Source organism: Platichthys flesus, chromosome 1 (genome assembly GCF_949316205.1).
Source record: "Platichthys flesus chromosome 1, fPlaFle2.1, whole genome shotgun sequence".
NCBI lineage: Eukaryota > Metazoa > Chordata > Actinopteri > Pleuronectiformes > Pleuronectidae > Platichthys > Platichthys flesus.
This window is the reverse complement of record NC_084945.1, coordinates 11,110,436-11,135,502: the sequence shown is the minus strand read 5'-3', so window position 1 is coordinate 11,135,502 and position 25,067 is coordinate 11,110,436. Positions and strand designations below refer to the sequence as shown.

Genomic DNA, 25,067 nt, shown 5'->3' with positions numbered 1-25,067 from the left:
TCCCTGCAGTGGATTTTCAGAGAATAATTCAAAAATCTTGATGAGAAAAAACCAGGCAGATATCAGAGACTGATGCAGACAAAAAAAAAATCTGATTTAGTATATTTTTGTTGTGGTTCCATAAGGGACCTGTTGCGCCTTTTTGCTTAAATATCACTAAGACACAAACAGTCTATCAGCTGTAGATTAATATGTATATGTATGTGAGATTGACTCAAAATAAAATGCAGTTTCCATATTCATCGTAATGACGGAGAATGGCATTAACAAATAATGCCGGACAACAATGAAGCTCTATGGCACAGAGGAATAAATTATCTCTGCGTGTATGTGTGTGTGTATTAAGCTACACAGATAATACCGCTTGTTCATTGAAAGCATTTCCATTCTCTCATTTGAAAAGATGAGGCACCCTTATGGCGTTTGAAAGGAGGCAGCTGACAGCTTGTGATTGTCCTTTCATTTATCTCTCCCTCTCTCCCAGCTCTATTCCCTCTTTGAATGCCGTCTCAAAGGTGAAGGTCAGAGGGAGCCCGGGAAGGTATTGATTCGTACCTGTAAGGGTGTGGGTCAGACCATCAGCACCATCCATCCATCTTGCTCTTGTTTTTTCCCCATTTGGCTCACACACACACTTTGACTCTCCTCCTTCCATCTTTGTTTCTTGTGTCTCTACGTTTGTACCCCAAAGGAGCCAAAATGAACCTAATTGATTGACTGTATCAGTGCCTTTGTGAGATATCTGATGGTTTCATAAGCAGTAAAATGGAGCTCATGTCTTCTTTAACACCCTCTCATATTCACAGAGGTGTTAGCTGGCTTATTTACACCACAGTAATAGACCAATTCTTTAAGCACCTGCAATAAAATCAACAGTTTTTCTTTTATTTCTCAAATTTACATTTATTTGGAAATTAACGGTAAATCTTTTTTTCCAAAAATCAATAAACAACCCAAAAACATATAATGAGAATTCATGGCTTATCTTCTTTGTTCCTTGTTTGGGTAGCAGGCTTGTCTCAGAGTTGACAAGCAGATAACATGAAATATTGATCTGGATCAATGCTGCTATGAGCTGAAGCAAAGTGTGGTCCATGTGATCAATATGTGAGTGAGGCCGATCCTGGATGTTTCCTGCTCGGTGACAATTAATGCGCAGGGCCACCCACACCTGACATCATCCCATTGGTCAAAACCAATCCATTTCTCTAACCTAGAGAGACGACACCAGTTGTGGACTTTACAGCTCATTAACTTTAAATATATATTTTATAAAGTATTGAACAGTGCAGCAGATATTAATTGCAGCTCTCTTTTTTCCAAACGTATAAGAATAACCGACACTCTTACATTAAAAACCCACTGGGCAGTTTTAAAGTGATAACGTGTTTCAGGGTTGCTTTGACATGTCTAAACAATTACAAATCATAATTGTATCGCCATGGCAGGGAAACGTTATGATTGAGGCCATTTTCTTTTAACAGCTGCCACAAAATCATCAACATCTTTGATTGAGTTTCTTTGGTTTCTCAGCGATTTGGCTTTAAAAAATGAATAAATAAAGATAAAGAGGAACTGAAAGGACTTATTGGAGATATGGTGTGTGTATTCTTGGTCTGTGAGACTGAACTCAAACATGTTATGAAGATCAAAAGCTGCAATTTGCTGCTCATTGTCATGGCAGTGAACAGTTTTCTTCTCTATTATTATTGTGTCATCAGAATTCAAAAGACTCATAACTACCACAGCAAAAAGCCGATATTAATATTGTAGAATTTATCAATTTAAAAATGAGGGTATGAGAGTTGTGATGATATTTGCTTTGACAGTGGCCACATAAAAATAATAAATTACAGTGTAGAAAAAGTTATCTTATTTTTTATGTCTTCTAAGAAGTTCGACAGATCTGAAGAAAATCTACAAAATCGTACTGATTCATCGTCTTCCCTTAAACTACATTTTAATGACCACAATAGCTGAGTTTACAGACTTTGCTGCCTCTTCATGTGACACTGTACATTTTCTCCTGTTTTTCATGCTGTGATTTTGCTGATAGTAAAAGCTTGATGGATGGTGTTAAGGAATCCATTTGATTGGTTGTATTTTACTCGCTACCTGGCTGTCACTGGTAACATGTGAAGCTGTCAGGTAATGTGAATTAACGATCAGCTCTAGGTCTTTAGTCTTTTTGACGGGCGATTTACGTTACCTCAATTATTTACAAGAAAGTTAAGTAATTCAATCACAGCATCTTTAAACACACACCCAGCGGTGCTGGAAAACCCATTTAAGGCATTTATTATATTTATATATTCTGTATATACTGTTATATCTTATACTGCCAAACCATGAAAGCACTGGGTTGACATTGACTATTCATTAAATATTAAACTAAACAATGTTGTTTAGTCTGACAAACTGTACAAAATGGTGAAAGAAGTCATAACCATCAAGTGTTCAGCAAAGCCACAGTGTAAATACTATTTTATAAGTGAAAAGAGTTCACATGGCTCACAGGTTGATGAACGTTGAGGGACCCTTAGCATACCTTTGCTTGGGTCCCCAGGGAGGTATGGACGGGGTTCGTATTTGTGTTGCCTGCACAGAGGTCCACCCACAGAACTGACAAGCTTCATCATATCACTTGCACAGCTGCATGCATGTGCTTTTCGTCCCTCCACAACCCCTTTCTTATCTTCTGAAAAAAGCATATTACTTTCATCCGGAACTCACCTTGGACCACCAGACGTCCCTGAGCTGTCCTCCGAACACGAGTCCCTGGTTTGTTAGCGGCACACACATAAACCCCTGAGTGCTGCACGCCGACGTCTGAGATCATCAGATTCCCTGTGCCGAGCACCTGGATCCCCTCCACACCGATGGGACGGCCGTCTGGTCAGGGAAACGAGAGAGAAAAAGAATTTATACAAGACAAAAAGAAAAGGCCTCGCTGTGCCAGTATACAGTGCCTGTTGGGGGGGGGGGGGCACTACAGTAAAGATCTGAGTGGGCTGGAAATTGCCATCAAGAGAGACTCACTAAATATATTGCACATTTACAGTCAAAAGCTCCTCCCAGAGATCAAGGATGCAGCTCTCACAGTAAAGTGTGCAATTCACGAAATTGTATTTTCCTGTGATGAAGCTGCCAGAACAGACACAGAGGTAACAAAGAGAGAGAGGTCACTGGGTTTGTCGTCTTTATCTGGAGCTTGTGATGGTTGTAAAAGTGATATTGTTAAGTGAGTTTAGAAAAAGCATTACGTTTTTCCAAGGTTTTTACAGTGATTAAAAGTATTTATTAAATGTTCTCATTCTCTAATGGAAGGTCAGTCAACCTAAGTTGTGTGCCTTTTGTCGGACAAAGCCTTGTAGTGCAGCACATTCGCTGATAAACGGTTACACAGGAGATGTTCCTGCCGCCACAGGGGACCAGAAACTCTAACTGCGACTTCTAATCTCCTATCTACTTACACAATCCATAGCTGCCTCCCCTCTGCTCTAGCTGTACTTACATGATAAACTAACACTTTCCTGTGCTCCCTATCTGCAGTTTCAACTCCAGCACTGACTTCAGCCCATGTTTGATATTAGCTATGGGGCCACAGGGGCATTTAACACCCATCTATGACTTCCATCTGCGGTATGGTCCAGGCTTGATGTGTTAAAAAGCCAGGCGGGGAGACAGGGAGACAGGGAGATGGGAGTCGTCCATGCTGGACATATGCAGAGGCAGGAGCTGCAGCCAGAAATACAAACCATATGGTCGCTACTCAGCAGTGTATTTTTAGGTGGGCATCTCTTTGGCTGCATCTTGGATTTAAATATAATTCAATGTTTAATTTAAACTGGGTAATCAGAAGGGTCATTTAAAAACTCTGGCACATTATATTGTCTATTTAGACAAGATGTTTTGATGGAGAGGAAAATATTCAAAATTTATCATGACAAACAATGGCGATGAGATAAATCACTCCAAATTGCTCACCAAGTGTTTTTTGTCAGAATCCATCATTATGATTTTTTATTGCTCTTTCTGCATTTTTCCCATTACCACTAACAGACTCACTGGACTGAGAAGTAACAGTCCAGCGAGCTTTTGGTTCAACAAAGACCGACTTGTTCTCTTCTTTTTTTGCCTTTTTCAACTATATTTCTTTCTCCCTCTCGCTTGCCCCCTTCATCAGTTTCTCTCCGTCAGGCACTAATTAAGTTAGTCAGAGAAGAAAGACAACAAGCCAGCAAGCTGTGGAGCTGCGCAATGAATAGCAGCAAACAAACTCTAGCATTAAGGAGTGACTGATGTGAAACTATCAGATTCATTATGCGTCTTATCCCAGCCTCCCTGCTGTAATCTAATACATACAAATCCCATCGTGTAAGCTTTTCATTCTAGCGATATTGTGTAAGGCAGTACCCTGAATCTGTTATGCCCGACTGCTTGGGAGGGGCGGCAATTTACATTCGAAACGGCAAATCGGATTGGATAATAGGTAAAGAAAACAGATACCAGATTGAAGAATTGGACACAACAGACTTTGACTGATAGTCAAGAAAAAATGCACGTGACGGAAGGGGGAAACTAATCGTATCTGTCTCAGCACCTCATAGCAATTAATCAGAGGCTCTCCGGTGCACCAGGTTCAACTTCATGAGGAAATGAAGTGTGCATTTATCAACACAGAGTGGAACGTAATGTTTAGCCCCGAGGCCTGATGTTGAATCCCATTGCCTCATGTATACACAATACCCTGCTGTATCAAGTGTATTCTGGGCGCACATATACATTAAACAATACAGAAAGGATCAAAGCTGTGTTGTAGAAAACATAAAAACACATGAAAGTACAAAGCACAAAGCACATAGGGCTCACACAAAACACTGAGTATGTATGCATTCACACACACACACACACACACACACACACACACACACACACACACACACACACACACACACACACACACACACACACACACACACACACACACAGACACACACACACACACCATAGAATCTAAACTACATACATGCACCCTCCAGGGGCCTCGTCTTTGAACTGATCAGGAAATGTTTCTCACCTAGTCTGCTCCAAGACACGATTGGCCGAGGGTATCCTGTGGCAATGCATTCCAAGATGGCGGTTTGGTGGACGGTGAGGGTGAGGTTTTCTGGGCCAACCAGGATCATGGGCTCTTTGTAGACAGATGACTGGGAGCCTGGAAGAAAAAGAGAGGAGAGGGAAGCAGAAGATGGGAATGAGCATGATGGATGGCGTCCTTTAATTGGATTTATCTGGAGTGCATTAGCTCGATATGCTGTATCTCTTGGATCAGGCAGAGGAACAATGGCTTTGGAAATACGCTGGATAGATAAACAGCTGAGAATGCGATGGTTGTTTTCAAGCAGTGATGGGGAGAACAAAGAGCGGCACACAACACAGATTTAAAAGTTAATCTACAGGGAGGGTGTGTATGCTTGCTCATGTGACAAAAAACGGTCTGCACAAGGGAGGTAGTGGTGAAATTCAATAAATATAACAACCTGAAACTGTGAGGATTGCCTCAGTGCTGTGTTTGACTCCTGCACTGTTGTGGGCCACACAGCAGAACCTTCCACTCTCCTCCTCGGTCACCCCAGTGATCTGCAGAACACCTGTCGGCAGCAGAGTGTATCTACGAGACGGGAGAAAAAGATAAACACCATGAGACCCGGTACATTACAAATAAGAGTGAGGCTGAGCTGTGGTTCGGTCCAACCTTTCGTCCTTGGTGTCCACCGGGCGGCTGTCTTTTTCCCAGCTGATGACGGGCTCCGGCAGTCCATGGATCTGACACTGGAATCGAGCCACGCCAGAGTCCTCAGCATGAACCGACTCTGGCTGGACGTGGAAGTCTGCCATGGCTGTAGAGGGAAAGAGAGAGTGAGAGGGAGAGAGGGGATGTTAGGCTTTAACATCAAAATACAGCAAGGTAACTACAGAGCAACAAGCCTGCCTGTGTCCAGGAGGTAAGTATTTCTGTACCGATATACAGTGTACATGCTCAAGATTTAAATATGTAGTAAATTATGTATACATATATATGATTATATGTATATACCGTGCGAAGTATGTACCATTCCCCTGGGTTTATGTTCTCTGATATAACATCTCATCCCAACAGTAACACTGTGTGAGGTGCTAATGTCATTTACATATGTTAATTAACACGTAGTATAGAAAAAAAACTGAAGAGAAGGGATGACGATCTCAAGGGTGTGAAGACCGAGTAGTTGAAAGAAAAAGACTGAGCACAATGTAGGACTGTTGTACTCAGAGGCACACAAGCACGTTTTTTTTAACAGCGCTCAACAGAAAGCAGAAACTCTTTACTCATCACAGACCAGAGTTCATACTAAGAGAATAATGCTGCCAGCTATAAAGTTACTGTTTTAAAGGAACACTTTGCTGGATAAAATATTATCTGAAATTATTTTCCCGTGGCTATTCCCTCAACGTAAATGTTTTCACTCAAAATTTACACAGATGTGGTTTGACATGGTTCAGGTATTGTACAGAGTAAACAATCTTACTCAATTTCAATATATCTAATACAGAACATTTATAGATTATAGAGTTCACAACAGTTTAAGCCTTTGGTTTCTTGGTCACAGAGGGAAACTGGGAGTTATGGTTTTTTTTTTTTGATAGTGATGATGAATAAAGACAAGAAAAGCACACATTTTGGTTGATGATAAAAAGGCTAAGATTACATGCAGCCAGAGCCATGAAGACTGTGTTAGACAGTGTGTTTCCACCAGAGTTAATTCCAATGTTAACTAGACTAGAATTATTTCAGTATTTCAGCCGAGACACCAAAATAAGGCAGGGAAACTTTGTATTCTTTTTAGAGGATCTTTTAGTCATTGAGCCTTTATTAATAGGACACTTACGGATCTTTTTTTTTTCATTTTCTTTAGCATTGACTGGGCATTTTTCAACATTTTTACAGTTTTCCCAGAGAATAATAAAATAATCCGGCACATTTACAGATCTGTGTGTGTGTGTGTGTGAAATTAGATGCAGCTTGATTGAATTTAAGGGGACTGCTGGGCCGGGGCCAGCTCTAAAAATGTCACTGCAGAACATTGCTGCTACTGCTGCTGCACCACAGGTCAATGGCTGCATTCAACACATGTACAGTAGTTGTACATGAGCTGCAGTCCTCAGGTGCTGAAGGTGGTCGTTACATACACGGGGCCTGCGTATAGATTTCCTGCCATATGTTAACATTTAGTATGTAGGTCAGGCACATTTTTTTTAATTTATGCAAACAACGACAAAGGCAACACGTACACACACACACACACACACACACGCAGGGAAACAGACACACACACACACACATGCACACCATATAGCAAAGCCAGTATCAATAGTCCAACAGAGAGTCTCATTCAGCTGCACCTCACATATCTACTCCCTGCAGAACAAAGGCGTCATCAAAGGTGGAGCCAGCGACAAACTCAATTAGAGAGAGGCCCTCTGCTTTCGCAGTTCTCCCACCTTCTTCAACACAAGTATACTCATTTAAATGTCAACCATAATTAACTTAGACGAAGGGGGACTTATCTGAACACTGTTAGCATAACAAGAGGGACGGCCCTCTTATTATTTCATAACCTTCTGCTCTTCCCATCCTGTAGCCTACATTAATTCCTTACTTACAGGATGAGTGAGTGGTAAGCAGCACTATACCAAGGAGGCTTTATGCCTGGAACATGGCAGGCTATTGTCTGTTTGTGTTTCCACTAATGCCTTCTTCTTCCCTCCTTCTTATGTTTAGTGAGTGGGATTGATTCCGATGCAAAAAGCTGGCTGCACTGCATTTTCCGCTGTGAATATAGTTGACTAATTCTACAATTTCTGCTTTGAGTTGTCAACACCGACAAGTCATTCATGTTTATTTCCTCCACCGAGGAGTTTATTATTTTCATCTCCATTTGTTTATTCGTTTGTTGTCTGTTAGTAAGCAGGAGTAGGTCAAAATTACTGGACATATTCCCAGAAAGCTTTGTGGAAGGAAAGAGCCCATTGAATTTGGTATCTTCAGTGGTTCTAAAGATACCATGACCTTGATTACCTGGAATCTTCCCAGATGTATTCAATTTTGATGTTTAGGGAACTGATATTTACGAGTATGTGCAATTTGGTTCAGATGCAAAAACAAATCTGGATCTAAATTTTGTATTAGTTTCATATGGGGGAGGGATGCAAATTCTGATTGCCTTTCTAGTTCATCCTGTTGCACAGCGCTCACATTGCAGCTTAAAAAACGGCATCTGTATTTAAATGTAAATAAGACACTAACAGTCTTATAGTGGACAGGAAATTGAGAGAGAGACTTCATCTGAGGGGCATTATGTGGCTATATCAGTGGTCCAAGGCTGTGATTATTCCATTTCACAGCTTAATGAGAAGTGTGGCATTCTCTAACACGACTTGACCTTAGATCTTTGAATGGATGTATGGAGCTCTGATGAAAAATTAAACATGCTAATTTGGTATTCTTCCAGTAGCGACTTCAATCTCCCCGTAAGCTAATGGGCTGAAACCTGATGGGTTTTTTAAAAACACAGAGAAAACCCGACTGTTACTCATCCCGACAGATTCAAATTTTTTTATTTGCCTCTATACAACAAGGCAACACTTAAACAGCTGTCCCTCTCACTGGTGTAATTCAGCCTAAGTGCTTATCTCAAGGGCCCAACTGCAATTTTTCCACCTGGGACTCACAGCCTCCTGGCCATTAAACATTTCACTGTAAAGCGTAGATGGCCTGGATGCCACAGAGAACATCAGTAGTATTCTATCGCCGAACCCCCTGTTAAAGTACAGATACAGCTCTTTACATGCTCTTAGAAAACGGTTTCCTCTTAAGCACAGTGAACTGCATTCCCTAAAACATTCTTCTCTTTTATTTCAGTTTAGTAAAGTTGTAAAACACTGGAAGTCACTGCAAACTTTTCAGAAGTATCAAATTATTGGATATATCCAGTGACAGAATATTGGCCCGTAAGAACACTTTTATGGCTTCTCACTCCCTTTCCTAGACAGAGTGTTGACAAAGGCAATCAGCAATACTGTCCGTCTTGGCGAGCTGTCATGCGGCGCTCGGGCAAAGGCTGGCATGGGGGCAGCACAGAGTGAAAGCCCTGAAGCCACTGATGCTGCTGATACAGGGAGGTTGGATATGGTGAAAACAGCTAGACGTCCTTCAGACCCAAGCACACAGAAAACAAGGGCTGACGGTCAGGGAAGCTCACGGTCTTGGAACAAAGTCTCAAATGAAGATACAGGCATGTGTGCACATAGCTGTCTGTGCTGTACTGACAAACAAAAGAGGACCAGTGCCTATTGGATCTTTCTTGTGCATCTTTGCCAAGTAGTCATGGTGTCCACTGATCCGGCTGCTGGAGTGTGTCCTCCGACACAGCCCCCCTAACGGGCCCCACCCTTGGCCCTCATGCATAAAACATGAATTCACCGAGAGGCCCACAGCCCTGTGACCATCAACACACTAGCGGGATCAGACACAATTGGAAAAAATCACAATAAGTTTACATTAACATATAAACACAGACGGAGGCGAGACAAACTCACTAACATTCCTGTCACATATAAAGGAAAACAGCCATTCGTGATCTATTATTGTCGGAAGCTATTGTTGGAGAGGTTCCTGAGTCAATCTAAAGTGATGTTGCTCAGCTAAAGCATTTAAATATAAACACATGCAAAGAGGTGCTTCGACAGAAACACACAATATTGATCGGCCTCGCTGTAGGAATAGACAGACACACACTTTCGCGGCACTGAGGCGCTCTCACTCATCTCCAGCAGCAGCAGCAGCAGCAGCATTGGACCTGTTACTCATTCTTCCTTTTCGAAGTGTTGACTGACACTCACATGATTAAACACTGTCCACTACCAGCATGTCGCTGCTGGCTTAAATGGAGCAGGTCTAATTACAGTAACGAGGGAGAGAATGGATGGGGGTTTATTCTAAAAAGAAATCCATCCACAAGTGCAATGGGAGGCGATTGCTCATTGGACATATGTTTGACGGCCCCTCATGACCACCACAAAGGAAGAATGAGTGGGTGAGTGATATGAATGAAGGTCACAGACAGGAAATGTGAAGCATGGTGATTTAGATCGGTAGCTCGCCAGTAAATCCGGTCTTGTCAAAACGCTGGTCATCTGACAATAGCCAACAAGTTCCCTGCTGTGCGCTTCACAATATACAACCAAATATTTCCAAAACGTGTTCGAACCAGGTAGAAATTATCATGGAAATAGGTTTTGAAGTGTCACATTAGCCATTTTCTTCCTGGAATTTAATAAATAGTTACACAAAGGATGAAATGTGAATGCATGGTGCAGATATTAAAACTGATTATTGGGTTTGAAGCCAATAACAAGCTCAAAGGGCAGTCAATATTGATGAATTGTCTTATACTTCAAGTCCAAAGCCTCTGGTCATGTACAATGAAAATTAATGCCTTTTTTCATGTGTGAACCTCATATTTAAAACTAGAACGTTTTGTATTATTTTACTCAATATTGCAAACAAAAAATAGCTCCAACATCTAGATTTTCACAAAATTTTCCAAAAATCTACGGAAATATTGCAACATCCAAACTCTTCTTTTAAAAGAAAGGGAATTTGAATTCCTGGGTCCGACCCCTGATACAGATCTGCACCAATGTTAAATGGATTTTTCCCTGACGCATACCACATCCATCTAAGTTTCACGGTAATCAGTCCAGTATAGTTTTTGTACAATGCTGCTTAATAACAAACAAACAAACGCTGATGTAAACATAACTGGAACAAATGGATATTATCTTTCTGCCCTTGCTGAAATAATAGTTTTCCAAATGGTCCAAAAGTAAAGATCAATCCGACACACACACAAACTCAACTGTGAATAATTAACGAGGTGATAAAAAGTCCAAACTGCTGTTGCGTCACAACTATGCTGCAGTGACCATATCTGCTCAGACATTTTCATGTTTTGGATACAGACTCATGGTCACGTGAGGGTTGTTTTCCTGTGCAGGGGTTGATTCATCGATATGACAGAGGTAACGATGCCAGCAGAGGGACACATATCCCACAGCGTCCATCCAAACCTGCAGCTATGGCGCAAAGCTTGAGTGAGCCCTCTAGTTGTAATGTCATCACCCTCACTCACACCTGCCCTTACCTCCAGTCCCAACGCCACCACCCCACGTGCTCTTCAATGGTTCCCCCTGCTCTCCATCGCACCCCTCGCCCCACCCCCAGCAGGCCTCTCAAGCCTATGACATCATTAGGAACATGTTCATTGTTCAACCAAGGGTGATGACTGCCATACCCACTACACCCCCACTGTGGTAAACCAGTAAAATAGAGATGAGGCACATAAATAATGGAGATGGTGTACAGTGCTATTCCAGCCTGGAGAGCGCACACTTCAACAGCCTTTAAATAGGCATCCTTGAAATAGCAAGCCCAGCGCTGAGACCCCAGAGATGGCATTTTAATGCAGATGTGATATTTTATTGGCTCTCTGCCTCACAAGCCCCCCCCTCCCTCCCCATCTTCCTCCTCCACCACCCTGCCCCCAAGCGTGGGCACTCCTGTGATCAATCTGTTGGTTTGTGGTGCGTGATGCTTATCACCTATGAAAGGAAGGGCTGCACGTACGTAAGTCATACTCTGTCTTCCTCTGACACACATTCATTATCTCGCTTTAATGCGTTTACACATCAACACCTTCCTCTGTCAGTACCTGCATGAGCAAAAGCATCAGCTGACCTGCACCATCTATCGCCTGGTCCCAGGTGGCAGATGTAGTGTACATATGGACAGAGGGCCTCAGGAACCTCAGGACTATTGATTATTTGTAATAAAAGGCTCTCCAACCTGTAATATGATTTGAACAGTCGGCCCTCAGAAGCATGTTGTCTCGTTACGTATCAGTTAGGTCTTGTCAGACCTGTTTTCGTATCATCTGGCATATGATCAACATTTCTTATTTACCAGCAAGGTGATCCAGAGAAAACGTTACCTTTACAGTTCAATACAAATTTATATAAAAAAAAAAAACAATAAGGACATGATAGAAGAGCGAAGAGTCTTCAGCCACGTCACCTGAGGCTGATGGGAATTTAATCAAATGATTGTGCTAGATAAAATGTCAAGCAATAATCACATTTATTAAAAACATCCTGTGGGGATGTGTGAAAGTGTGAACCAAATTATGCGGTGACCCAACCAGAGGCTTCTGAGATAAATTAACTAAAAAAAGACACACAGCTAACCTACAATCATCATTTGAAGAAGCATGGCCGTCTGTGCAAAGTTTCATTCAGTTGTTGAGATACTTCAATATGGACGAACAAACCCACTAAACTACACAGCCCCTTCTAAAGCCAGGCTGCTAGCACAGCTGACTAAATATTGATTACAATATTGTGTAGTGCTTAAAGTATAGAGAGGGGATTTGAGAAGACACTTAGGGAATAGCATGAGTCACAGTCTGTCAACAAAATCACACCCTAAAGATATTGTTTTCATTTTGGTTGCAATAAATGGCAAATCATTATGAAAGACCACAAGTGTCATTAATTTCAAATCAAAGGAAAGCGCTTAAAATACGGCAACAAAATAATATAAATTAATATTGATTTGAAATCGCATATAATACAGAAATAACTGGCATCACAGAATCAATAATAAAGATTTGATGTTGTTGGGGTTCTATCACCAATCAAAGAGACTGTTACATCCCATGGATGATTTACATTCTGTTATCTTCTTTTATCAATGCTGGACCCAAACTGTTAACCCTAAATAGTGAGGAGATTAAAAAATGTCACGTAATAAATCACTTTGCAGTTTGGCATATTTGTGTATTGATTCAAGAATAAATGTGTTTTGTTAATGCCAATTTTTCGCGTACAATTACATATTTAATACAATAATTTATTACCATTTCCTTGACACTTGAGGTCCACCATATTTCAGAGGAAACGTGGATCAGCTTAATGTCAACACAAGGAGAAAAATACATTCTGTCCACTTCGATTACCGACGTTGTTTTTCTTTTCATGGTTACACTGGCTTTCCTTCACTTGTCTTCTCCGATTCTCTCCTGTTTGATTGCCTATATTCACACCGCAACACGACAGATTTTCTTACGTTCAATCTCACATGACAAAACAGTTCTGACTGGAATTTAATTGCCTTTTCTGCTTGTGCTGCAGGCTTGTTGGCATTAGACTTCCCAGCCGTGGGTTTGTCCTTAGCCTGTTGTGTTGATCAATACTGTGGAGCTCGTGTGCGCTAAGTTAAATATAGTAAGATTGATGGCTGCTATTAAGGCTCCCTGTAGGAGGTGGAGGGAGCTGCAATGCTACAATAGCTTTCACTCACAAATATGCTCAACATTTTCTTCTACGCTTCACCGAGGAAATTAGGAGGAGACGTGTTGGGTGACCAGAAAAATAGGAACCCCCTTGTACATTGCAATGCAATCTGTCTCTTGGTTCTGTAATGAGCAAAACCTTTGTATAGATAACATGTAGAGGTGCTCAAAATCCTGATAGCTTGAACATCAACAGTTCCTTGACAAGGGTTCTAACAAATCTGCTAATGAAAGAAGCAGGTAAGCGTTGTTTGAATTGTAGTTTTGCCAAGTTTGTAGTTTCAGGGAGGCAGGTTGTTTACTTGATCAGACCTCAAACAACTACTCAACAAATCAACAAATCAATTGATGTGACATTAATGATGAATTACTATGATAATCCAATAATCACTAAATTCCTTTTTTATAAACAAAAATGGTTCAAATTCACAGGTTCCCGATTCAAAATGGTTTTTTTTTGTCTGACATTAAACTAAATCTCTTCAGGTTTTAAACACTCGGTGGGACAAAATGAGAGATGGATTATTTCAACCTGGTCTTTGGGATATTCCTTTCATTCAGTTTCAAAATGAATGCACAGCTTAAGTGATTATGTAAATAAGGACTCTCATTACTATTATTAACTGTGCAGCGTTAGAAGGATTTTTAATATTTGCTACTCAAAGCAGCAAATATCATGAAGCGACTTTGTTTTTTATATCTTGCTTCATCACATTACAAGAAACCTCATACTGGAATACAAAATTGGCTACTTGCTCTGCATCAGCTGTAAATGATATTAGATCGAAGCTTTTTATTGCACAGTGACAGTGTGATGGGAAAGGCACATTGCTTGCTGACTAGTTACTCCCCCCCCCCCTTCTAACCTCTACACTCAAGGGACAAAGCCTTGGCCTCCCATGGTGCCCTGCTCTGGGCCTGTACCTTCGTTACACCCCTAACTACTGCGCCACCTATGGCCCCTCCCACTACCTCACCCCAATCATCCGGCCTCCGCTCCTTCCACCCCCACACCCCCCAGCGTCCCTGTGCTCCTGGCCTTCCCCGGTACCCCCCAATCTTTGTACTAAGCCTTCTACCCTCACTTCAACATGCAAAACCTAATTAAAGAGAGACCCATTACAGCACAACAGATGCTCAAAATTAAGGGATTATTTAAATGATTCCCCGTCACGGCGTGGGTAAGATTAAAGACAAGCGACAGACAAAAGAGAGAGTTAGAGGCTGGGGGAGGACAACATAGAAGGCAAGGTTAAAATAACCAGTGGCACGGACTTGAAAATAACTGCTAGTGTGTCCAACTTCTTGATATCTGTTTCTTTTTTATCGGATAAAGAAAAAGTGTTTGTTCAGGCAAGACAAGCAAGGGATTTGGTGTGTGGGAACAAAAAGAGGTTTGTTGCATTTGAGGACTAACTGGGCGTGAAACTGCATACTCATTAAACAACTTCAAACGATCGCTCATGATAATCAGAGAGACGGCTCAAATGTGTTCAAAAACCTCACAGAGACTTTCTCTGATGGTGTTTACTCCATGCTGCCCATCACGCTGTCTAGTTCTCTCTGCAATACAGATGCCTTTCTCTTCAACATGCAGAAGGGCCCACGCTTTTTTTATGCTCAGACGTCCAGTCTGGCATCTCATGGGGGTGTCATCCTGTGTGTACTGTGCATCCTCTCAGACATACAGTACACCCACAGGCGGCTACATTGCTACACTGACAAACATACAGAGCCACACATATGTTCTGTGTTATTTTCCATCCTCATCACCTGAAAGTTTAATGCAAGAGCGAGATGTGATCACATGTCTGGTGAAAGACGCAGACAGACGCCTGGTGAGATCTGGTTATCTATTTACTTATTTTACACTTGCTATTCTGTCGAGCTATCGAATACAACTTATAGGTTTAAGAAAGTAATACAACTCCCCTAAATCAATATGCAGCCTACACCTTTCTATTTCTGTTCCTTGGCTGTACACTGGGGATGCAACTCTGCTTAGCTCTAATTTAAAAAAAAAAAAAAAAAAAAACACGAAAAACTAAGACACAAAGAGGTACTCTCCTATAACTGGAGCCCGGAATCCTCCACTCGAAAGAATTCGATATCCTTCTAACTTACCCCCCGTCCTATGTTTGTCCCTCTGCCAAATTAGCACACTGCATGTGGGAAGGCCCCAGAGAGATGCCCATGTTGAGCTAACCACTTTTCCGCTTGCCTCTGCCCCCAAAACAAATTTCGAGAGGATTTCTGGCTATAAAGGTGAATACTGAGAGTTGAGTATAACTCATATTCTGATGGCATTTTCACAACTGAAAGTCCAGACCGAGTCCAAAGCTTTAAGTCAGGATAGATTATTTTTTCACACTTGTTATTTTGGTTCAGACTAGATTGAGTTCCTGTGTCTTACTCAGTCAGGTAAGCTCAGAGTCACCATCTAATTGACACCAATCAATATGATGGGAGCCGACTGCCAGGTGGGGCTTCTTCTGATTAGACTAATTCTAATTCCTGTGCTCCATCTGAGAAGTTTGGGAATACAGGGTTAGCTTCTGGAGGGCTTGTGTTGAGGTTGCAGTTAGCAGGGTGCAGCCATATAACATTATATTCATCTTATTTTATCGATACAGTATCTAATTCTCTTTTAAATAATTTAGTTTCTAACGTTTACAGCAGCAGTCACAAGATATCCCATCTCTGGAAGTAAATCTAAAATGTCAATATTCATACTAATATTCCTGACATTAAAACACAGCTGCGTTCTCAGGCTGTAGTCATCACTTTGACAATTTGAAGATACATAACTTTCCTGTGTGTAAAAAATACCTTGTCGGATGAGAGCACTTGAAAACATCACTTCTCTACATGTTTAAAGATTGAACAGGTGGAGTGATAAAAGACTCTCACTGGCTTTTGGCAAATGTTTTGATTAAACGTACAGTGGTACGAGCATATTTGTTGTAGTCTAGCAAACAATTTGAACAGGAAGAGGCTGCAGCTCGATGCCAAAACATGATAAAGAACTTACATCTGTTTATTCTAGCTCCGTTGGCTCAGGCGCTGTGTCTTACTCTCATCATGTTTGAATGCATGACACATCGCATTTCTGCCAGTGTTTTGCAGTTGTGTGTTTATTGCACATATCCATATTGCAGTGATGATGAAAATATGATTTATCAGTTCTTTTTCACACTTGATTGCTGATGGGAAGAGGCTCTGCCTTCACAATGCCATTCTCTGATTGCCCAGAGGCCACATATCTAATTAATATCACCAATACCTCAGCATGCATCTGCCTGCTTTAGAATTAAAATGAGATGCCTCTCTCATCATCCCAGCAGCATGTACGAGTTCATGTCCATTTGAATTATGGGCTGCCTCTCACTCGGCTCCTTCACTGTACACTGCACACAAACAGCACGAATCCACACTTGCTTCTTCCCAGTCTCGTCTAGCTGTTCCTTGGTGTTGGAGAGAGTGAAATATTTTAAAACGTTTAGAGACATCTGGGTTAAACTAGCCTTTGTATTCAAATGGTAATGCCATTAAATTCCTCTTTGGCTCGTCTCCGCCTCTTGTTTTGTGAGGGCAGAAATAAGCAAGGCCTGCAGACAGCAGTGGCTCTGAATAACAACCTGGACGGACATTTGGCAACACAATTCTCCTCAGTCTAACGCTCGTTACTTCCCCCTCATTAGAGAACAACTGTTGAGATATGTTTGTGTGTGTGTGTTCCTTTCTCAGAGTCTAGCTTTCAGTGTTAAGTATGCAACTGACAGTGACTTTGAGAGGGACTTGTGTGAACCAGGGGTAGATGGATGACCCCACATCTGGCACTCCCACGGGACATCTGAAAGGCGCAGGGCGGGACCAGCCCATGCGCTCCACTGCATCTCACAGCACCCTGAAAACAGGGCTACCCCAAATGGCTGGAACGGCTGTGTAAATCTCAGCCCTTCGTCACTCATCTCCCCCCCCCCCCCCCCACACACACACACACACAATCGCACAGACAAACACACACATGCACACACTCACACACAAGAGAAGCCCCTGGTAGTTGTAAGAGGGAGGCCCACTGTGCCTCAGCTGCGTGGTTCCCATTGGGCATTCATCTGTGTCTTAGCGTCCCTGCTGATTTCCAAATCCCACATCACAGCATCCAAAAATACAGTACTGTCAAAAATTCATATAAACAAATCCATCAAAACTGAAGTGACAACTGCAAGCTGTCTATTTAATACAACTCTCTCATGGGCCATTATTATTTTGAAATCATCTATGCTAGATGTCAATTTAACTGATGTCCTTTCAGTTTTAGAATTATATGGAAGGACAGAGTGCAATGCCAGATATAATGAATCGTCATGTTTAGTTCCCCCCCCCCCCCCCCCCCCGTCCGTTTGTTTGGTTGTAAGCAGCATTAAAATGGATTTCCATGAAACTTGGTGGAAGGATGTGGTACGGGCTAGGGAAGAACCCATCACATGGTGGAGATCCAAATCATTTTTACCAAATCAGTATATTTGACTATATAATAAAAATAAATAATTGATCATTTCATTTTTGTTAGGAATAATGTATAGATCATTTAGGGAACCTATATTTATCAGTGTGAAATTATGTGCAGCTCAAATTGAATGGGACTTTTGGCCTTTTTTCTATATTCTGTATTAAGATCTAAACCAAAAATATCCTTCCAACAAACATGTAACCTGCATGTGCATGCCATAATATCACACACATGTACTATAACTACCCAACTGTGCCAAATATTACAAAGACTTTTATCTGTCTCAAATGAGGACAAACTGGCAGGTAAAGTGGTTCTACAACAAGAGCTCTGCATTACTAATGAAGTCTTTCTGAGTCCTTGAAGGTCTTTTCAAATGTTTTACATACTGCATTTGCGATAACAGTTTTACGAGGAACAATAAAATAATTGCACTCGTTCTTTAGCTGTCATCGTTATTTGCAAAACTTTCATCTTTTTGGTGTCAGCTGGAGGCGGCCCAACTCCTGCACGCCTCACAATAGTGATCTGAAGTACCTGAACACACTGGGCACATGCATATTATATGTGGTCATGTAAATCGCACATCTGCAATTCAAATATTACAGACATTTCAAAAGAGATTCTGTGTTGACCAAAAATAATTAGATTTCTCTCCCGGTCCTAGCCTCTTCAATCCAAGCAGCAAAGCAAACGGCGGCACCACAAATGGAGCTAATTTCCATATGTATATACATGCATGTCCTCAAATCTTCATTTGGGCAGCATCTGTGGTGTCAGTGAATGTAGATACCAATCTCTCAGTGGACGACACACTTCTCTGCTTATCCACATTAAGCAGGCCTACTCTCATTTTCTTTTCTGCCTTTTCTCTTCCCCTCCTCCTTGCTTTATATTCTCACTGCCACATGACGTTTAATAAGACCGGACAGGTAATTACTGTGTTTTACATTAATTTAACAAGAACTGGCTCTAACCCAGGACTATTAGGAAGAGTAATATCCCCACTAGCTGCCATATTTGTCTCACAACAGATAAGAGTTTATCTATGAATGTAGAACAGGAATGCATAGTTATAAACAAACAAGAAGCCATATGTTCCAAGCATTTGTAAGTTGCAGTAGAGGAGAATGAGTGTGGTCATAAAGCGCACACAGTGGAGCACACAGGTCACCCATTAAAGGCTTAAGTTGGACTGGTTGTGTGGGCAGGGTGCTGATGGAATCAGGCTCGTTCATTTCTGAGAAATTATCCATGTTACTAGGATACGAGCCCTGGGACACTGTCACTTTTACACTTAACGCTCAAAACATGTGGACAGACTTATTCACGCATGATGGCTTCTCTACGGCAAAGGTGGACAGACATGCCTGCACTCACTGACATGCACAAAAACGAGTTGCTCCCCCACTCTTGCATGCATGCAGGCACAGATACACAGATACACACACACACACACACACACACACACACGCGCGCGCGATCGCCCACACCCTCCCATGCTCTGTCAGCTCAACTGACAGCAGTAATGAGTTTCTTCTCTGTGTAAGCCAACTGGCACTCACTCAAGGGAATTTTCCAGGCTGAATTGTGGCCATTAATCACAATCCCGGGAAACACCGTGCCATCACGTGTGTGGCAAAGAGAGAGAGATGTGCAAGTGGGGGGCAATGGGTCTGCAATGTAGCAAAGGATGGTCTATAGTGATTATGTCGAAGACACAAGGAATGGGAATGAGGAAGACCATAAAAAATTAACAATGCTTCGTAAAAAAAACCTTTCATTCGGTAAATCATCTCCTTCTTATTTGATGGGAAAGTCTGGTCCAGACAGGAAGAGACAAACCTCAAGATGCTCATACTGTAAACACAAGATCAGTTACTGGGAGCTAAGATGGTGTGGGAGATACTTTGCTCAACCGCCGCACGGATTCACAAACTGTGTGGCAGCGACAGAGACACACATTTATGCACATTTAAACAGACGTGCTGAGGTCTAGTGAGAAAGCTGTTGAAGAGCCTGGGGCTTTTCAGACAGTGACAAAGAGGGCAGCAGCCGCTAATGTGTGGGAAAAAATAGCTGTTGCCTCGTTTTGTGACGTCAGGACATTGTCAGCGCAGCATCCTTCTGTTGAGACAGCGGGAAACTCAAAGTCAGACTGCCCATTCTTTTCTTTTCTTTCCTTATTTATCTCCCTGCTTTCAGGCTGCCAGCTGACTGCGGTCACCAGGGATATTACTGCCCCTTGCTGATCCAAAGACCCCTCCCGCCCCCCTCGTTCATCCCCGTACCAACCGGCCAATCCAGACAAATTCATGCTAATATGCAGTCAGTAACCCCCCCCCCACCCAGCTCCTTTTGTACACACATGTGCTACTCCCCCGCCACGCCTACCGTCTAGCTCACACCAATTCAACCAGGAAAAATAACCAAAGAGGAAGAGGAGCAGAGCAGGAGGGAGAGAGAGGAGGAGGATATGAAGAGAGGCAAGTGCAGGCCCTGTCATAACCACTTAGTGTTACAAGACAGCGGGTGAGGAATGAAAGCCCTTTGTCTCTCTCTGCCTCTACCTACAGTGTATGTGCAAACAAAGACTGCAGATACTGTATTTGTTATGACAGTGTATCTGTACAATCAGATAATGAAATACCATTTACAGGACTTGAGTAAACAAACAACAGCTCTGGATTTACATAAATTGAGAGAAACATATTTTTTTTTCTATCCGAAGGCGAGGGTTTATGAACACTCTGATAAAATGTAGGATTTCTCTTTATAGTGGTTCTATACTGTAAATCAAATGAATTTCAATTATTCCGGATTACCAATTGAGTAATTAATTAGCTGTTTTCAAGCAGCTCAACATTCCTTTTTTTTCTCCACATTTATTTGCGAAGGCTGTAGCTGACCACTATTTTCATTATCTATTTTCTCAGTTAATTGCCTTGCCTGAAAAATATCAGAAAACCTAATGTTCACCAAAAGATTTTCAGTTTCCTATGTACAGCAAAGAAAAGTAGCAACTCCTCACGTTGGAGCCAAAACATATTTGACATTTTTTTGCTTGAAAAGTGTCCAATCACTTAAAACGTCATAATACCGTCCTCAAAGCAGAGAGGTTGACAAAGAGCAGTCAAGCAGCCTGTAGAGCTGCCTCTCTCCCTTGACTGACACGTTCCCGTCTTTTCCCTGCAGTGGATGGGAGGAGCACCACCATAAGCTGTCAGACATAAGCACATATCACCGGCTCTTCCAGCCTGCCATCAGCCAGCTAACCCTCTAAAACTGTCTTCCCACTCAGAAATAATGCCTATGCTGGCAAATGGAGAGGGCTACTAGCATCATGTTTCATCTCTTCACGCTGAGGCAATGAATTGATGTGCCTTACGACTCACTAACGCATGACATGAAACCACTTCTTTAAGGAGATACAAAGAAGAAGCAGAGGAACGTCAATAAACGTGATTGAAGACTCCAGATGAGTGGATGGTACAAATTCTTTATATGATTATAAAACAAACACACCTCGTCCGCTGAAAAGCCATTTGATACATCTCCTATAATGTGCCTTCCATTTGCTAACATGTCACTTAAGGTGGGAAATAAATTAAAGGTTTCAGTTGTACTTTCAGGCCTCAGTAACTTATCTTGTGTTGCAGGAAAGCACACGGTGCATTAGCTGCTGTGTTTTTTACAAGGAGCAGGTCCAGGTATGTACAGTCACTGACCGTGAGCCAGAGCCAGAGTGTGCACATGTCCATGTCAGTGCATTTATTTGATGTTAAGTGTAGGTAATGCGCACGTTACAGTGATGATTTACGAGTCCGGGGTCAGGGGAGCAGTTTTCTAGCATGTTCTAACGGCAGAGGCGTGCTTCTTCAAGCTAAGTTTGCCGCTGTTGCTTTGCCTCCTGCTGCCTATCCAAAAGCTGCCCTTGAAAAAAAGCTACCAGGGTCAGGAGGTCGCGGCACAGCATCGGAATGGAATGTTCCTTCCTGGTTCAAGGTCCAGCCTCCAGAGCCAGAGGGGCCCAGAGATCATTTGAGACCACTGACACATGCTCCATCTATTTTACTCCCTACCTCTCCACTTTCATCTCCCCCTGCCTCCTTCAGGACTTTGTTTTTGCTGTGGCCTACTTTCTCTGCCACTCAGATAAGTCAAATGAATGCTGCTTTGTCACCTACACTTCTACATCAAGATAAAATGGACACTGCTGTCAAAGAAAACTTTTGCAATATGTAAATAAAGTTATTATTATTAAGTCGTAAATTGTAGTATCACATAGTAGTGGTTTTCTCCTGTATTTGTTTGTTAGTTTGCACGACAACACAACAACTACACCAATGATTTCCATGACATGTTGTGGAGGGTGGGGCATGACCCTAGATAGAACCCATTAAAGTTTGGTGCATACATTGGTGTATGTAAAGATTTTTTTGGTAAATCAATCTCAAGTTTGCTTTATAAATGTCAGAGAAAATGCTGAACACAATCTACTGAAGCCCAAATTGACATCTTCAAAGGTGTTATTTTGTCAAACCAACAGCCCCGAACATGGAGATGAACAGATTACCAAGGCATAGGACCAAAAACGTAACAATCCTAACAGAGGATATTGTAAAACCTATATAAAGTCTCACCAAGTCACAGAAATTAACATATTCTTCCTTAATTCCCACATTGTAAATTTCTAATACTGAATGTCACAATTTGTAATAATGAGTGGTCATGTCTGCCCCATGAACAGTACATTTGACAAATTCCCAAAGGTGATACATGCTAACACAACCTTGTCACCCCAGATGTCTTTCATCCTCTGCCAGCAACAACACTTCTAATTTGTTCCTGTGGAATTCATTTTATTCCTGGTGACTGACTCCACACACACACACACCCACACCCACACACACATATGCACACGCACGCAAACGCACGCACACAAGCACACGCAAACACACACACAGACGCACAAAGTGGAGTGTGGGACAGTAGTCTAACCCCAAACACTTTTGGAGCTCTGTGCCACAGCTATGGAAAGAGGAGGGTAAAAAGGAAATCCCTTTTTTCAGGATGTGATATAAAAGACAACTGCAATGCAGAGAGATAGAGAGAGCGATAGGGAGAGAGAAAGAGAGGGAGAGGGAGAGAGGGGGACTAAACCTATTCAATCATTTCATCCCACACTCTTTCATAGACTCACACTCGCCCTCCCTCATTATTAGCACAAATACCAGTTAGCCTCTTTCAAAATTGAAAAATAAGTCTCAAGCTGGAAACTCCACTTTCAATGAATAAATGATAGCTTTAATGCAGAGCCTTATCATTATACCTCTGTGAAGCAAGTAAAATGTTTCTTCCTTTCACCAACTCCAAAATCGACCATCAAGTCCTGTCTTGAAACCCATCTGGGCATAACGGCAGCACCAGAAGTAAACAAGTCTAATTTTATGTAGAACTGACTTTTGTTCTCAGAGACTTATTGTTTAGCCTTTGTGGAAAAGCAGAAAACAAATGACAGAGACAAATAATGTCCTTTCTGAGTGAGTGAGAATACGCTTATTCTGCTCTTGTTCTTCCAGGCTGCTGCGTTGCTTGTTTGGAGAAAGGGCAAGGCTGGAGCTGCGATGCAGTGACAGGTTCGGGACACCTTATTTCACTGCCAAAGCCAAGGTCACTGCCACTGCCCCACGGCCATCCGACAGGGGGATGGGTTCCCACTGGGGATTGAGCTGGAGGCTGAGCGTTGGAGGAGGGGAAACGTAATGGGAGGAGAATAAAAAAAGAAGGGGAGGGGTATTCTGCCCTAGTGCACACAAAAAGGTCACATTTTCCCAGATAAACCCCCCCTCTCCCTCGTCCAGCCCCCACGACCTCTGACCCCTCCATTTCTAAGTCAATGCTGAAACAGAGAGAGGAGAGGGGGGAGGGTGGTTTCAAGGGGTAACACACCCACCCAGAGTCAGCGGCGACAAAAGGGGGGGACCCAGCCCCAGCTAGTCGAGTTGGTCAGGGGAACAAACACTCAGGCCACCGTCACAAAGCGGAGCCACCAGAGGCTGCACATCTCCACAGCCTCTGCCTGTTCCCAGCCACTCCACTGCCCTGTATTTCACAACTGACAATAGGTGCTGCCCTGCTCCGAGAGGTACCAGAAACACATGCAAACACACACACTCACACAGGCTAAAGAGGGGAGAGGTGGCAGAGGCCCAGAGGAGAGCTGCTGCCTGCCCATCACTGACTGCTCTTTGTCTCCAACTCTTTATTGGACACCACAGAAAGATTTCCTGATCTCTGCTTGAGAAAAGTGAAAACTGGACTGAGGGGCCTTGTGTGTGTGGACAACAAAGAGGGCGATATCGTTAGTGGAATGCAACATCATGTCCTTTTTCATCTTAACTACTTATATCTACAACTGGCTTCAGCTCCTGTCTGTCATCCACGCGATTACCGATACAAAAATGTCTGCCAAGGTAGAAGACAGGAAGAGGGAGTTTTTGTGTTTCTTTATTAGTGGATGGTGCAGACCTTGTAAAGGCTTTTTAACTGCACAATCTGCCCATAAAGGCTCTGTTAAGTGTAGTGAAGCGCGGTGACGGGGCAGTAGCGAGAGCTAACCGAGCCTCTAGTGAAGCCTGGGATCACAGGAACACCAACGTACACGCTCAGCACAAACCCACATATTGTCCTGCTCTATCCTTAGGAGAACCCTCTAGTGAATATATAAATCCCTGTTGCCTAACCTTCAGCTACACCTCGTTCTCTTTCTGATGATGATAATGGGTAAAGTAAGATGAGTGGACCGACCAAAATACCACCTCGCTCTGGAGGAGTAAAATTCAAAAAACTCTTCCAAAGGTCAAGGTGAAGTTTAGATGGTGAAAAGAATGCAGGATTGCTGTGTTTATATATCCCAAAGCAGCACTTTGGGACTGGTCTGCCTGGTCCAACCTTTGGCCCCACGTCTGCTCTCTCTCCTTTCACCTTTCACCTCTATTACTTAGGAATTCCTCCTGTGGGCCTTAAAAGCAGGCAGGAGGAATTTTAGGCCCCCTTTTCATTTGTTTGTTGGAGAATAGGGAGGGTTGCCCAGA

At 42.4% G+C, this 25,067-nt stretch overlaps 1 protein-coding gene across 1 annotated transcript in view; it reads right to left on the bottom strand.

The window, feature by feature from the left end:
- Positions 1 to 25,067, bottom strand: part of igdcc3 (immunoglobulin superfamily, DCC subclass, member 3) — a 54,143-nt gene that overhangs the window by 15,236 nt on the left and 13,840 nt on the right. The window contains exons 3-6 of the mRNA XM_062393362.1: positions 5,759 to 5,903; positions 5,544 to 5,674; positions 5,081 to 5,218; positions 2,734 to 2,892 (exon numbers count right to left, since the gene is read on the bottom strand). Of these exons, the coding sequence (XP_062249346.1) occupies positions 2,734 to 2,892; positions 5,081 to 5,218; positions 5,544 to 5,674; positions 5,759 to 5,903 (573 nt within the window). The remainder of the gene's footprint in view (positions 1 to 2,733; positions 2,893 to 5,080; positions 5,219 to 5,543; positions 5,675 to 5,758; positions 5,904 to 25,067) is intronic.